Source organism: Belonocnema kinseyi, chromosome 8, assembly GCF_010883055.1.
Source record: "Belonocnema kinseyi isolate 2016_QV_RU_SX_M_011 chromosome 8, B_treatae_v1, whole genome shotgun sequence".
Classification (NCBI taxonomy): Eukaryota; Metazoa; Arthropoda; class Insecta; order Hymenoptera; family Cynipidae; genus Belonocnema; species Belonocnema kinseyi.
In genome coordinates this window covers 116,060,988-116,075,944 of record NC_046664.1, presented here as the reverse complement: position 1 = coordinate 116,075,944, position 14,957 = coordinate 116,060,988, and the positions used below count along the sequence as shown (strand labels likewise).

Genomic DNA, 14,957 nt, shown 5'->3' with positions numbered 1-14,957 from the left:
CAACAGGCGTTATACGTCTTATATTTTTTAAACTTTTTACCGTTTCAAAAAAAACTATTGCGATTATACCGTGACCTTCTATAGGTCATTGTAATGTAGAATCCAAATTTCAACAATTTAAAAGTTGATTTTGCTGTTTTTTCGAGTTTTTTTTAAAAGAACCGAATGGGGATCCAATGGGGTCTTTACGGGTACTTTGTGAAGGCTCCATTCGGTTCCTTCGGTCCGCCAGGGATAATCGAAACGTCTAGATAAGTTTGAAATATAAGTTTTTTATTTTGTAGTTTAAAAAAAATGTAATGCATCATTGAAAATAACCTTAAAATTGTTTATGAAAAAATTTCTTTTCAGAAATGGTCAGTAAAAGCTTGATGACGTAATTTATAATATTCTGCAAACATAGCATTAGCCATTACAGCTGTAGAATATCGGTAAGATAGGATTTTATGGTATCTGAATTAAATTAGTTAGCTAGAAAGAAATGCAATGTTCTCGATTTCTATAAGCCATATTAATTTTTAGTATTTTTTAAATTTCTATATATCACTACATTTTGATTTAAGAGTTACAGAAAGTAGATGTTCATGTCATCGCTGTATCATTTTTTTTTTAAATTCATGCAAAAGTTGTATATAGGTTAATTCATTTGCTGAGGTTTGCTGTGAGATTTGTAACTGGTTTCGAGTCGCTCAATCGCAACCCCTTCTGCAATATTGCAAATTTTAGAATATTATTTTTCAATTGAAACATTTTTTAAACACATACTCCTCTCTCTTTCACTCTCCATCTCTCTTTCTCTCCAGCCTATACATGCTACATATAATTTTACTGTATTTATATATTAAAAAATATCTCCCTCTAGCGAAATGTTCTAGAAGGTTTTAAAATTGTAGAAAAAAAAAGTTTGATCGGTAAATTAAATTTGTTAGCTAGGAAGCAATATATCTTCCTCGATTTCTATTAACTGTATTAATTTTTGTATTTTTCAATTTCTATTTTACTAAATGTTGATTTAAGTGTTTCAGAAAGTTAGTGTTCACGTTATCACTGTACCATTTTTTCAATGTTTGCTTCATAGTTTCCTTGCATTAGATTTCTATACTACTAAATTTATTCTATCATTCATGATGCTGTATTTTAATGTTTCAAGTAAGTAAATTTAATCTTTTGAACAGATTAATCCATTATTTAGAAGATGATTTTAACGTTTCTTAGTCAACTCTATTATTTAGGAAGCTGATTTGTTTTATGAATTCTAGAAAGAGCTCTTCAATCATGTTTTTCATTTTAAATAGTTTATTTAAAATCTTAGCTATATCAATATAAAGTCTAAGTCTGTTACATTGATCCACTATATGCAAGAGGACCTCTTAAGAAACTGTTGGTATTTTTGGAGTCGCTGAATCCCAAAGCCTTCTGCAATCTTACAAATTTTACGAAATTATTTTGAAATTAAGGGGTGGTTCTACACTTCAGCGGGAAAATCGGGCCTATTTTCCGAAAATGAATTGCAAAGGATATACTAAAGATATCAACACAAACTTTTTTTTATTTATTGATACATTCTTTCACTTTGAATCTGTATTTTTGAAAATTTTAAAACGTGAATTCCGCGACCTTGAAATGTCTTTCGAACAGTTGGGTTATATGAAATAAAAAAAATTAAATATATTTTGATTGAGGCCTGTATTGGCTATGATCGGCCGAAGCGAATTTTTTTCTACATCAAATTTGTTTATATAATGCAATATTTAATTAGAAGTTTAAAATTTCACAAAATTTTTTGACCTATTGGGGGCTGTAAAAATGTAAAAAATTAAAATTTTGAAAATCGTGCTCGGCCGATCATAGATGCGTGTTTACTGAACAAATAAAAAAAATGAGTCAATTCGATCAATATTTCTAGTAAAAGACATACTATTCAGCTCGAAAAAGGTTACTTTTGGGAAATCTGCGAAAGTTCGACCGCGTCGCACGAAGACGCATGAAGAGGCCGGAGATGGGTACTTTGGAGGTCCCAAAAACGTAGGAAGAAATATGTTTTCGACAAAATCTTTTTAGTGGCATATTTTTAGATACATACAGATTTAAAAAATGCAAAGAAAAACGAATTTTTTTGAAACTTGAAGTGTAGAACCACCCCTTAAAACATTTTTTCAATACATTGTTTATGAAAATATCAAAGAAAATGACGTCAAATGAGTGACAAATTCGTACGGAATGTCTAGACAATAACTTTGTGAATTTCCTGTCGGTAAATATCAAAGGAGAACCTTTAATGAATTTATTATTAAAAAATTTATTATTAAAATTTATTATTAAAAAAAGAGAGGTGCGACGGTAATATAATGTTCCTTTTGTATTCGTCACATAACAGGCGGGCAGAGTTATTTACAGTAGTTGGCCGTGGCTAATCCGCTCTCCCTTTTTAAATTTCTCTTCAAATTATCAACACTTTTTTTTAATTGATGAATTTTCTCATTATACTTATTTATAATTAAAGCTTATATAATACTCGTAATATACAATTTTCTAGTTGAATTAAAAAATGTTGTCTTTTTTGGCGTATCTCATTCCATTTACGAGAAACGTTACATTAATTCCAATTTTAAGCATTTAAAAAAAAGTTAGACGTCTGAAATTATCGAAACCCGTAGATTCCGAATTATTATGTTTTAGGCTGTTGACTATGAAATTAAAAAAAATCTACTTCTAAATTTTAATCCGAAAGCTTAACAAAGGACCCTTGAATGTCGGCTACTCTATTGATATAGCCTCTCTTCTTGTTATTTATGAACGAATTCTTATTTCAATTTCAGCCTCTCTGCTTGTTATTTATGATCGTATTTCAATTTCGGAAAGGTCATTTTAAAGCCTTTAAAACATTTAAAAGAACTAACTGGACCTGGCTTCTCTGACCCTAGAGAATTTTTAGAATATACTCAGAGATTCTTTTCGGTAAGGTCCAATCTTATGTCGATCAACATCTTCTCATTAATATCAACAAATAGATCTGATTTCATATCTGACACATAAGCTGTCGGCGTGCAACACAGACAGTTATTGAGGCAATAGCAGATCTTGACGATTTTCAATGTAATATAAATTATATTATTTTGGGGAAAAAAGCTGCAAATCCGGGGATAGCTTGTGTCACATATATTTAGTGTACAAGAGAGATTTCTCAGAATTGATATATGGGGTAATTATTGATTAGGGCACATGTAAAAATTTCAGGGTTGCTGGTTTTAACGCGCAAGAGGGAATTGATCAACGTATGGTGTGAATTGGGTCTTTCAAGGTGATGAGGTGAAATATGAGCTATGATATTTCCAAAAAGCTTCGAATACGCTGACCCTCACTTGATTCTGTGACGTCAGACATCATATCTTGTTCCATATCTTTGAGTGAAAAACTTCCATTCCTGGATTCAAGTATTGATTTTCAATATCAATAGTGAGAATCGGATACAGCACTGCGGTTCGTATTTAAAAGCAAGAAGCGAAACCGATTTCATAGCCTTCAGCGCTCTAGCCGTAAGTTTGCGAATCGTACGGAAAAAAGTAATCCAGAACGCGCCCTACCCATCTACTTATACCTAACTCAATAAAAATAAATAATAATTAAGTAATAATAATACTTATTTAAAATTTGCAGGTAATGGCGAGTACTCTTCCTTTAAAAAAACAAAGGCCCGTTTAAAGCACATTTTAGAACGATTATTATTGATCATTTTCAATAAATAGTCCTTTCTCTGTTGAATTTTGACTTTAATTTCTACTAGCTTTAACAGTCTGAACAAGATTATACGAGTTGAAATCTGAATACACATAGCGATAACACATAACCTTCACAGGGATCACAGGGTTACCGAGTGCGGAATATCTAATTTCAACATTGTTTAAAAAAATTTAGACAATTTGTACATTTTATTCATATTTTATTAGGAAACGTTAAAAAAGTCTTTTAAGCATAATTAAGCATCTTTAGAACTGAAGAATTGATATACATTCATAAGTTTTAGATTTCTGAACCTAATAGAAATCATTCCTTTGAGTACAAATCATTAACAAAATTCTTTTGTCATTAATTTATCAATTTTCGCATACAAATTTGTATTTGCGGACATACACCTATTGAAAATTTGAGTTATATTTTAATATAACATTTCGAAAAAAAGATTTATTTTAAAAATCTATTAAATAGTTAAAATTGGTAAAACGACCGGGACCTAAATTTCACTACTTTTTGGAATCGACCCCTAAAGTGCAGAAATTAACCGTAAATAATTAACCCTAGATAATATCAAAATTCAAATTCTTCTTTAACATCGAAAATTTAAATCTAATAATAAGTTTCCCAAGTAAAACTACAAAAACAGAGAAAATTACTCTCAATGTTATGTTACAAAAAATTGCTTGACATAAATAATAAAGATAATATATGACCTTTTAAATTTAGTGTCATTGCGACCATTCAACCATTTCAAACCGATTGTATCAAATAATACGACTAAATGATATTATTAATATTGAATATACAATAATAATGGTTATATGTCTGAATTCGGTACACAAAATCATTTAAAATTTACATTTAAGAACAATTTTAATTTTAATCAAGGAATTTTAGTTAATTTCATTTTAATCCGCCACAAAAATATTCCAAATAGGGATTTTCCATCTATTGGTATTAAATGAAGATTAGACATTTACCTCTTTGATAAATACTTAAAATTTCTTTGTTGCGATCAGTAATAATGTGTCGTGAAAACTGTCGAATGTTTTTGGTGAACATTGTTTCTGAATAAACAGAATAACACATAACACTAATGATGTAAGCAGACCACTAGAATTGAAGTCCGTGGTGTAAGAAAAACTGACTTGATAATATATCATATCTATTCTGTGATAGATAATTAGAATAAAGCTAGATAGTGTACGCTAACCAAGCATCGGCAAATGGCTACGCTCGCGCCGCCTGGTGGTACTTTAGAGCATTTCTTGAGATCCACTGCACCTACGTACACCCACAATACATGTTGAACCTGCATGATTGTCCTCGTTATATTTTGCGAATCATTACTTTTTTCAATGTAATAAGAATTTTCGAGCTTTCATTATGAGTTTAGTAATCGAAAGGCACTTCCAAGAAGTGAAACTTCTGTTGTTAAAGATTTATTTTTTAAGTTGAAAAGTGATCTCGTTGGTTAAAAGTTTAATTATCTTGTTGAAAATTAATCTTTTTTAATTGAAAATTCAACTACTTGGGACAAAATTAAACTACTTTATAAATTATTTTTTCTTGAAGGCATATGTCGGGTTTAAAATTTAACTGTTTAGTGTGAAATAATTCTTTTTCTTGGTTTATAATTTATTTTTTAACAAAAAATGTAACTTCTAAATTTTTTTAAGATTCATAAATTTTAGTTAAAAATTCACGTTTTTTGGTTGTAAAAAATAATTTTTTAGTTTGAAATCTCCTTTTTTTTGCATAAAAATGCATCAGTTTCGTGGAAAATTAGTTTTTTGGTAAACAGGCTTACTGTTTATTTGAAAATTGAATTTCTGTAAAGAAAATTTGTCTTCTGGTTTGAAGGTTCAATAATTTAGATAAACTTTCATTTAGTTTTTTGAGTGAAAAATCTTTATTTTTTGGAAATTCTTTTTTTTTCGTTTTAACATTCTTTTCTTTTGTTGTATAAATTTAATTCTTTTTGTATTCAAATATAAACTATGACACTTTTTTGTTGTAAATTTATCTTTGTAGGTTGAATATTCAACTATTATGTTAAAAATTCAATTATTTTGTTGAAGATTCTAGTATCTTGTTAAAGATTTATCTTTTAAAGTAGAAAAAACTTTTTTTTTGTTTGCAATAAATTAATACATTTGAAAATTTTTAATTTATATATGAAACACTGTTTTATTCCGCTTATAAAATATTCTATGGCAAAAATATCATAAGATTAAAATGCTGGTATTTGAATATTAATGATTTGAAAGGAAAAATTAGTCAAAAAAAAATCAGAGAATTTTGAAAATGTCATGCCTCCAAGTTTTCCGGGAGTGGGGTCTTCTTATTCTACTTCGTGGTATTTATTGGGTAATGTGAGGCAATTGAGTTCTCAGATTAGAGTTTCAGTCTAACAGTGTTAAATAATTAATGAGCTACTGCTTTGCATATTTTAAATTCCTGAATATGTCTGAGCTAGAAAATAATTTATATTCAACCGCTGATATAAGCTGAACAATAAAAATATTGTTAAAAATTATAAATTCTTATATTCTATTAAATTCTTTAAAATTCTCCTTAATTTTTTCATATTCTTGGTTATATATCTGAGAAACTTGAGAAACATCATACGACACAACATGTTTCTCCGACACGTTTTTCTTTTTTTCATGGTTTTTGCACTCATTTCGAACAAATTTAAAAACGAAGTTACCACAAAAACATACTCGTCAATACGCATTTGACAGATGCGTTTGAAAAGTGGATCTGAAAAAGAGTTTATTTTCGGCGCGCGGTGACGCTACTATTTTCTACTCCAAAATCAGAAGAAAAAATAATATTTTTAGATTTCAGCATAAAAGTGAAGATTCCCAGTGGGCACAAAATTTGGCGACGTCTTTATGACATCGTTACGACATCTTTACGACAACTTTACGACATCATATGTCCATGTCGTTTCGGTGTCTTTACGATAGCGTAAAGACATCGTCAAATCATATGATTATTTATAATATCGTAAAGACACCTTAACGACATGGACATAGGTTGTCGTAAAGATGTCGTAAAGATGTCGTAAAGATGTCGTAACGATGTCGTAAAGACGTCGTCAAACTTTGTGCCCACTGAGTTATTATATTCGTTTGAAGGCGGGATTTTTCCATCTGTCTAAAATGTCATTATAAGAATAGTATATCTCCGAAACTAATGAATAGTTTCCTATTCACCAAAAGAGAACGTGTTTTCAATATATTTAATTCCTTCTAATTGTACCGATAAACACACCTCACAAAGATGTCTTGTGTTCAACAAAAGTTTTCATATATTGGGCTTATTTAATTCCTTCTGATCAGTTAAAAAAATATGTATCAGAAATTTTTTTAATTCCTTTATGTGGAATGTAAGTTTTTCAATTTTTATTAAAATCAATTCAAGTCTCCCTCTCTAGAATTAGAATTATTTTAATTCACACATTCAAATAGTGTTTTCAAACATGTTTAAATAAATGATTAAGGTATAAATAAATATAAATTGGAATATTTTTCTAATTAAAAAGTTATAAAACGATTTAATAATGAAAAATTTGGTTAAATAAATGCTTCCGTTGCATTTTATTAGGTTGATTGAAAGGAATAGGATTTGCAATACTTTTGGTGGCATTAATCTGCGCGCTGGATCCTCTATTCGTTTTCAACACACTTACATCTTAACATATGCTCAATCTTTGTGCATAGACAGTTTTAAACTAAAGGCGAAAGCATCGACAGTCGTAATTTCGTGATGCGAATTCTCTTTGTTAAAGCTCGTTTGGCATCAAAGAACACATTCTCATCACGTATCTCGTGATTCGCACTTGAGTTTATCCCTGATATTGTATATCATTCCCATTAATGTATACTATTATAATTCATAACTTGTATTGGTATTAAAATAGGTGTAGTTTCATTGCCCGTTAAAAAAATGCGCATTCTTTAACAAAAATTTTGTTATTCAATATTTTATTGCATGCATATGAACGTATATGTGTGCATATATATATATATATACTGTTAAAAATTTCTATAGCGATTTTACTATAAATTTAATGGAAGCAATATGCATATACGTGTAGTAAGTTTAATATAACATCTTGTAAAATATTATACATGCATAGTAAAATAGAGTGCATAAAAGTTAAAAGTTCTTTAATGTATTTAAATCTTCTCAAATATTTAAAACTAAAATAATAACGTACAATTCATCGACTAAATTCTTATTTATAATCAAAGTGCAACGTACGGGTGGAGTTTTCATCAAAATTCACTGCCAATGTCAGAACTTTTGCGTGAGTACTGCTGTTTTAGGTTAGGTGTCTTAATTATGTACTTAATTGAACTTATCCGCCTGAAACCTAGTATAATTTATGTTCAACTAGAAACAAATATAATGCTTTATTATTTGTCTGAGAGATTTGGGTCCTTTTCAAGGTTCTTTTAGTGATCCGTTTAAGAGTGGTGCGACGGTAATATAATGTTCTTTTTGCATTCGTCACGTACCGGGCGAGCAGAGTTATTTATAGTAGTTGGCCGTCGCTAATCCGACTCTCCCTTTTCAAATTTCTTTACAAATTATTAACAATTCTTTTTTTATTAAATGAATTTTCTCATTATACTTATTTATAAATATAACTTAAATAATAATATACAATTTTCTAGTTGGATTCAAAAATGTTGTTCTTTTTGGCGTATCTCACTCCATTTATGAAAAACTTCGTATTAATTCCAATTTCAAGCATTTAAAAAAGAGTTAGATATCTGAAATCATCGAAACCCTTAGATTCCGAATTATTATGTTTTAGGCTGTTAACTAAGAAATTTAAAAAATCTACTTCTGAATTTTAATCCGAAAGCTCAACAAAGGACCCTTGAGTGTCGGCTACTCTATTGATATAGCCTCTGCTTGTTATTTATGATCGAATTCTTATTTCAATTTCAGCATCTCTGCTTGTTATTTATGATCGTGTTTCAATTTCGGAAAGATCATTTTAAAGCCTTTAAAACATTTAAAAGAACTACCTGGACCTTTAAATATATTTACTTAAGTGCCTACGGTGAATTTCTAGGAGCTTCTTTGACCCTAGAGAATCTTTAGAATATACTCAGAGATTTATATCGGTAGGGTGCTGTCAAAATTGGAATTTTCGATTTTCCAAGAAAATTCAAAAAGTTGTTATGATAATATTGCACGTCATTTAGGAATCAAACTTTTTCTTCTCTTGCCTTTTTTCATATCGTCCGTAATTTGGCGCAAAAGGTTCATTTTCGTGTGTTTTTTGGAATTTTGTAAATCCTTTAACTCTTGTAATTTTTGTTTTATCAAAAAAGTGATCATGATAAATTGTTAAACTCTTTGAATATAATAAAAATCCGTACAGAAAGTTTTTGAAGCTTGAAAAAAAGATCTCAAAAATGTTAAAAATGCGCTCACTTTTTGTTTTTTTATCCAAAATGGCTGGCTAACAAACTTGACCTATAGTTAAGGAGACTGAAAGAGTGTATATGTTACAGGCAAAGTCCGATGTGCCGTCACACCGCAGTCTGCCTAATCTCTCCCCGAATTGACTGAGCGGTTTCAGGCAAAGTATGAAGTAGCACTTTCACTTCATACTCTGCCTAGTCAAATCGCGATGTGCCCGACAAGCTTAGGCAAAGTCCGGAGTAAAAAGAAAACCTACGGGGATTACTTTTCCCGCTGCTCAGTAGGCTGGCTCGAGAATTTACAATTCGAAATTGTCTACAGGTCCCAATTTTAAACTGATATGAAAGTTTTTCTTTAGAAATAATCAATATTAAATTTGTAAGAAAACTCATTGATTATATTTATCAATTTTGGTTTCAAATATAATTATTTATTTAAAGCAAGTTCTTTTCTATAAAAAAAAGAAAAATAAACTCGATATGCATTATATTTAACGTATTATCTTTCTACACTGTTAGAAAAAAGTCGCGGAATCACACCGATAAGTGAATGCTTTTCGCTCTGAAACTGAAGCGTGTTATTTCTATGGGTGCAAAGTTCAGTGTCGAACGTGAGAGCGTACCTTTTTCATCTCAGCCAGTGGGACTATTGACAGTTCTTGCATCATTCTGGTGTTACGCGGCTGGTGCCTCGTGTAGAGCCGAAAATGTACGAGCAAGAACCCCAGCCCCCCGAATTCACGATTCGTTTTCGGTGGCTAACTGGCTATTAGGAGGAGTTTTTAAGTAAACTGAATTTTGCAGGGTGTCAAGAGAATGAAATTTCATGCAATTTTGCTATGTTATATCATTGTAGAAAAATATAAGGAACTTAATTCTTCTTAAACCTTCTTCCGCAATTTTGTTGCACAATTTTTTTTAAAGTTTATGTTGGTTTACAACAGGTGCTTTCAAATTTGCTTAAGTTTCACAGATATTGAGGAATTTTAAAACCATTTGAAAATAAATAAAACTTGTGAAGATTTTTTTGTTTAATTTTGTAAGGTTTCACGGAAATCAAAAAATATCTTTCAGGTTCCTATCAAGAATTAAAGTAAATTTTTTATTGCCAACAATTAATTTCAGGAAATTATTTCTAAATATTTCAAAACATTAAAAAAGATTTAAAAAATTATGAAAATATTTTAAAAAGTTGAAAGGCAATTTTTTTTATTATACAGAATTTTAAAAAATCAGTATACTCGAAAAATTCAAGAAATATTTAGTAGAATTAATGAAATTCAAAAATAATTTATTCTTCAAAAGAGTTTCAAAACGTAGGTTAAAATCATTTAAAAAACAGAACAATCTAAAAATTCTTGTAGAAGAAAAAAAGATGCGCCTGGAAATTGTGCACAATTGTCAGTCTTTGAAAATAAAATTCTAATAATTTTTTAAAATTACTTTCAGCGCATTTCTTCTCAGGCTGAATCCCCGCTTTTAATCGCAAGTGGTCCAATTATTTTCAATAAAAATAAGTAATGAAATCAATTTTGAAAAATTCAAAAAGAAGACACATCCCTGTATGCTCAAATATATAATTGGTTTACTCAAAGTAAGTTCTATGCAATTTAAAAAAAAGTTTATTTTAAGTACATATAAAATTAGTTAAATTATTTCTAAAAATTAGAAAAATTGAGAATTGCAGTATTAAAATGCACTTAAAATTTAATATTTTTGTATTTAATTTTGATAAGATATAACAGATATATATGTAAAATAAATAAATTATAATAAAAGTTGATAAACGAAGGACTTTCACACTTTTTGTTTGCAAAAAAGAGATTCCTCAATTCTCAAATATGAATAGTAAGGGAACTGACGTCAATTAAACATTCATAATTAATTAAAGATTTTCATGTTTCCCTTAAGTACAATAGACTTATCATTTGAAAAAAATGTTGTGAAAATTTTTCTTTGAAGGTGGTGTGGAAAGGAGTTTTATTAAAAAAATGTGTGGGATTTTCTAACAGACAGCTGTAGGAATTTCTGACCTTTTTATTTTTATTTTTTTAATGTATATTAATCTGCTTTATGTTCAGGGCAAAATCATGTGCTGAAAAACGATAAAAAAAATATATATTTCTGAAGCTGGTCCATAAGGTTAAAGCCAAATCTGTACAACCGTTTGTTAAAATTTTTGTAATTGTTTTTGTAGAATTTGAAAGGCGATTTTACATAGTGGTTTACTAACTAATGGAGATATTTTTATAATTTTATTTCTGAAATCTATTCCCTAAGTAACATATTAAAACAAAATTTAGGAATATTTATAAAATTATGATTATTTTTCATTTTTAAAATTAACGTATACAGAGTATAGTTTTTATATAAAATTTCACAACGGTTTTTTGTACCTTGTTTGACCCTAGGGCAGAATCAAGGAAAATATTCTAAACGTATGTTCCTTAGTTATTAAGATGCATACAAAAAGGTACTTTAAGAATGGGTTTTCCTTTTAAAATCACGAGATAATTCTTCATAAAATAAAATTTGTTAAATTCATTTTACAATTATTCACAGTTACAATGATTTTACAATAGAAATCTAATTGTAATTAACTGTATCATTTTTAGTTAAAACATTTTCTTATTTGAAAATTTAACCATTTTTTTGAAAATGTGTTGTTTTATTTTTGCTTGGAAATTAACCTTTCTCAGTTAAAAATTAGTCTTTTTTGGAAGAAAATTATTCTTCTTGTTAGAAATTCATCTATTTTAATTAAAAATTAATTTCTTAGGTTGAAAATGCATTTTTTCATAAAACTTCTTTTCCTTTGGTATAAAATGGTTTAAAGTTAAACCATACCAAATTATAAACAAATTTTTACAAGTTTTAGTTATTTGTCAATCGTTTCAAAATTTCTGAATATCTCCTAAACTTACTCAAATTGGAAAGCGCATTTTTTAAGCCAACATAAACTTTTAAAAAAATTGGTCAACAAAAATGCACGAGAAGGCCAGATAAGAATTAAGTTTTTTATTTTTTCTAAAATTATATACAACGTGGAAAAATTACAAAATATTCTACACGCTCTTTTACACTCTTTTTAAAGTTTTTAAAAAATAATATAAAAATGTTGCGTCCTTTTTTTTAATTTTCTTTCAGAATTCATGTCATTCCATTTTTGGTAAAAATGTATCTTTTTAAACTGGAAATTCAACTATATGTTTAAAATTTTAACTATTCTGTTGTGAACTCTATTTTTGTTATTCAGAATATTTTTCAGTTGAAAATTCATTTGTTACATCGAAAATTAAACTATTTTGCAGAAAATTAAGTTTTTTGTCGGAAAATATAACTATTCCATTTTTGGTTAAATACTTACTTTTTAGTTTTAATATTCTTTTTTAAAGTTGAAAATTTAACGATTTTGTTGAATGTTTTTAAAATTATTTTTTAAGTTGAAAATTCACCTTTTTTCAATAGGAAATAATTCTCCTCGTTTGATCTTTTTTTTTTTATTTGAAAATTTAACAATTTTGTTGAAAATTTGTTATTTTATTTTTGCTTGAAAATTGACCTTTCTCAGCTAAAAATTAATCTTTTTTGGAAGAAAATTATTCTTCTTGTTAGAAATTTATCTATTTTAATTAAAAATTAATTTCTTTGGTTGAAAATGCATTTTTTCATAAAACTTCTTTTCTTTTTGTATAAAATGGTTGACAGTGAAACCATACAAAATTCTTAACAAATTGTTACAAGTTTTAGTTATTTTTAAAATCGTTTTAAAATTTCTAAATATGTACTAAACTTACTCAAATTGGAAAGCATATGTTTTAACCAAAATAAACTTTAAACAAAATTGTGGAACAAAATTTTGCGAGAAGGCTAGATAAGAATTAAGTTCATGTTTTTTTTTTAATTATATATAACACGCTAAAATTGCAAAAGTTTTCTACACCCTCTTTTACACCCCTTTTAAAATTTTTACAAAATAATAAAAAAATGGTGTGTTCTTTTTTCAATTTTCTTTCAGAATTCATTTCATTCCATTGTTGGTAAAAACTGTTGTTTTTTTTTATTGAAAATCCAAGTATATGTTTCAAAATTTAAGTATTCTGTTGTAAATTCGATTTTTTTTATTCAAAATTTTTCTCAGCTGAGAATTTATTTTTTACATCGAAAATTAAACTTTTTTAAAAGTATTTTTCTAGTTGTAAATTCATCTTTTTTTAATAGGAAATAATTGTTTTCGTTTAAAAATAGGTTTTTTGGTTGATAATTCAACTGTTTTGTTGAAAATTCGATTTTTTTAATTGAACAAATATTTTCTTATACTGAAAATTGACCATTCTCAGTTAAAAATTAATCTTTTTTGGTAGAAATGTATCCTTCTTGTTTAAAGATTCATCTACTTCAATTAAAAATTTATTTCATTGTTTGAAAATGCATGTTTTGATCAAACTTCTTTTCGTGTAAAATGGTTGAAAGTTCATATAGTTTTTTGGAAATTAAACTAATTTGATGAAATTTTTTTAGTTGTAAATTTATTTTTTAATTGATAATGTAACTGTTTTTCGTTGAAAATTGATCTATTTTGTTAAACATTCATTTTTTTTGTTGTTTTAAAACTGATTTATAAAATTTTTAATTTCTGTTTTCTGTAGGAAAATATTGGTTTGAAAATTAAATTATTTGTTTGCAAATTCGATTTTCTGCTTGAAAATTTGATTTTTTGGGTTTGGTCATTGTTTTTAACTGAAAATTTTGCTATAGAATTTTTCCTTGAAACATTATTTTTCAGTTGAAATTCAACTATGTGGTTGAAAATGCAATTTTGTCTTCTTTGGAAGAAGTCTTGTTGTACGTAAATTTATTTCTTTAGTTGAAAATTAGACTATTTTGTTGTAGATTTATATATTTTTTTATTCAAAATTAATTTCTTTTAATGTAAATTTAAGTGTTCCATTTTTTGTTAAAGTAAATCTTTTTTATCAAAAATTAATTTATTGTGTTGAAAATTCCATTTTTTATCTGAAAATTTAACTAGTCCATTTTTGGTTTAATGCTTATTGTGTCAGTTTGAAATTTGTTTCTACAGATGAAATTTAAACAATTTTGTTGACATTTTTTTTCTTGAAAAATTGCCTTTTTAATTATAAATTTATCTTCTAACTTCTTTAGCTCACACAAGCCTACACAAGTTAACCGCGCGTGCTCGCGCAAAGCAACTTATCCCTGTTAGTTTTCGCACCGTATAGTGTCGATTGTATGTTTATACTACTCTAACCTCAAAATCTCAACTTTAACCAGGTTTTTTCGCCTTTAGTGGTATTAAATATCGTTCGATATTTGTGTGAGAGGTGATTTTTAGTAAATGAGACTTTTCTCACTCGCTCCGCTAGTGCGGAAAACGTCTCATTCGCTAAATAATCACCTCTCACACACTTATCGAAATTTAATATTCTCGCTGCGGCTTAGTGTTGGATTCCACACTTTCGAGTGAAACTTTGAGTTTAGATTAAGACTTTCACTCGTTAGTATTTTCAACACTGGGAAGTTGGTAGTTAGTAAATTTAACAAATATACACCGGAGAAGTGTATTTTAGTAGAAGAAATTCTTTTCCGCACCAAAATATCGCACCGTATCATTACAACTTCGCACTTCGGTGTGACGTTGTACGAATTTTTTCTAACAGTGTAAATTCGAAATACGCGACGAGTTTTCTGCAATTTTGAGGGCATGAATTTGTTTTCTAATTTAGTTTTCATCACTTGATTTTCTGC

At 28.1% G+C, this 14,957-nt stretch overlaps 1 protein-coding gene across 3 annotated transcripts in view; it reads right to left on the bottom strand.

Moving 5' to 3' along the window:
• Positions 1-4,923, bottom strand: part of LOC117178191 (medium-chain acyl-CoA ligase ACSF2, mitochondrial) — a 267,801-nt gene extending 262,878 nt beyond the window's left edge. The window contains exon 1 of one of the 3 annotated variants that reach the window (XM_033369485.1): positions 4,716-4,923. In XM_033369485.1, coding sequence (XP_033225376.1) covers positions 4,716-4,824 — 109 coding nt within the window. In that variant the 5' untranslated portion in view covers positions 4,825-4,923. The remainder of the gene's footprint in view (positions 1-4,715) is intronic. The other 2 variants (XM_033369484.1, XM_033369483.1) reach the window with 2 other exon arrangements.
• Positions 4,924-14,957: the final 10,034 nt, after the last annotated feature.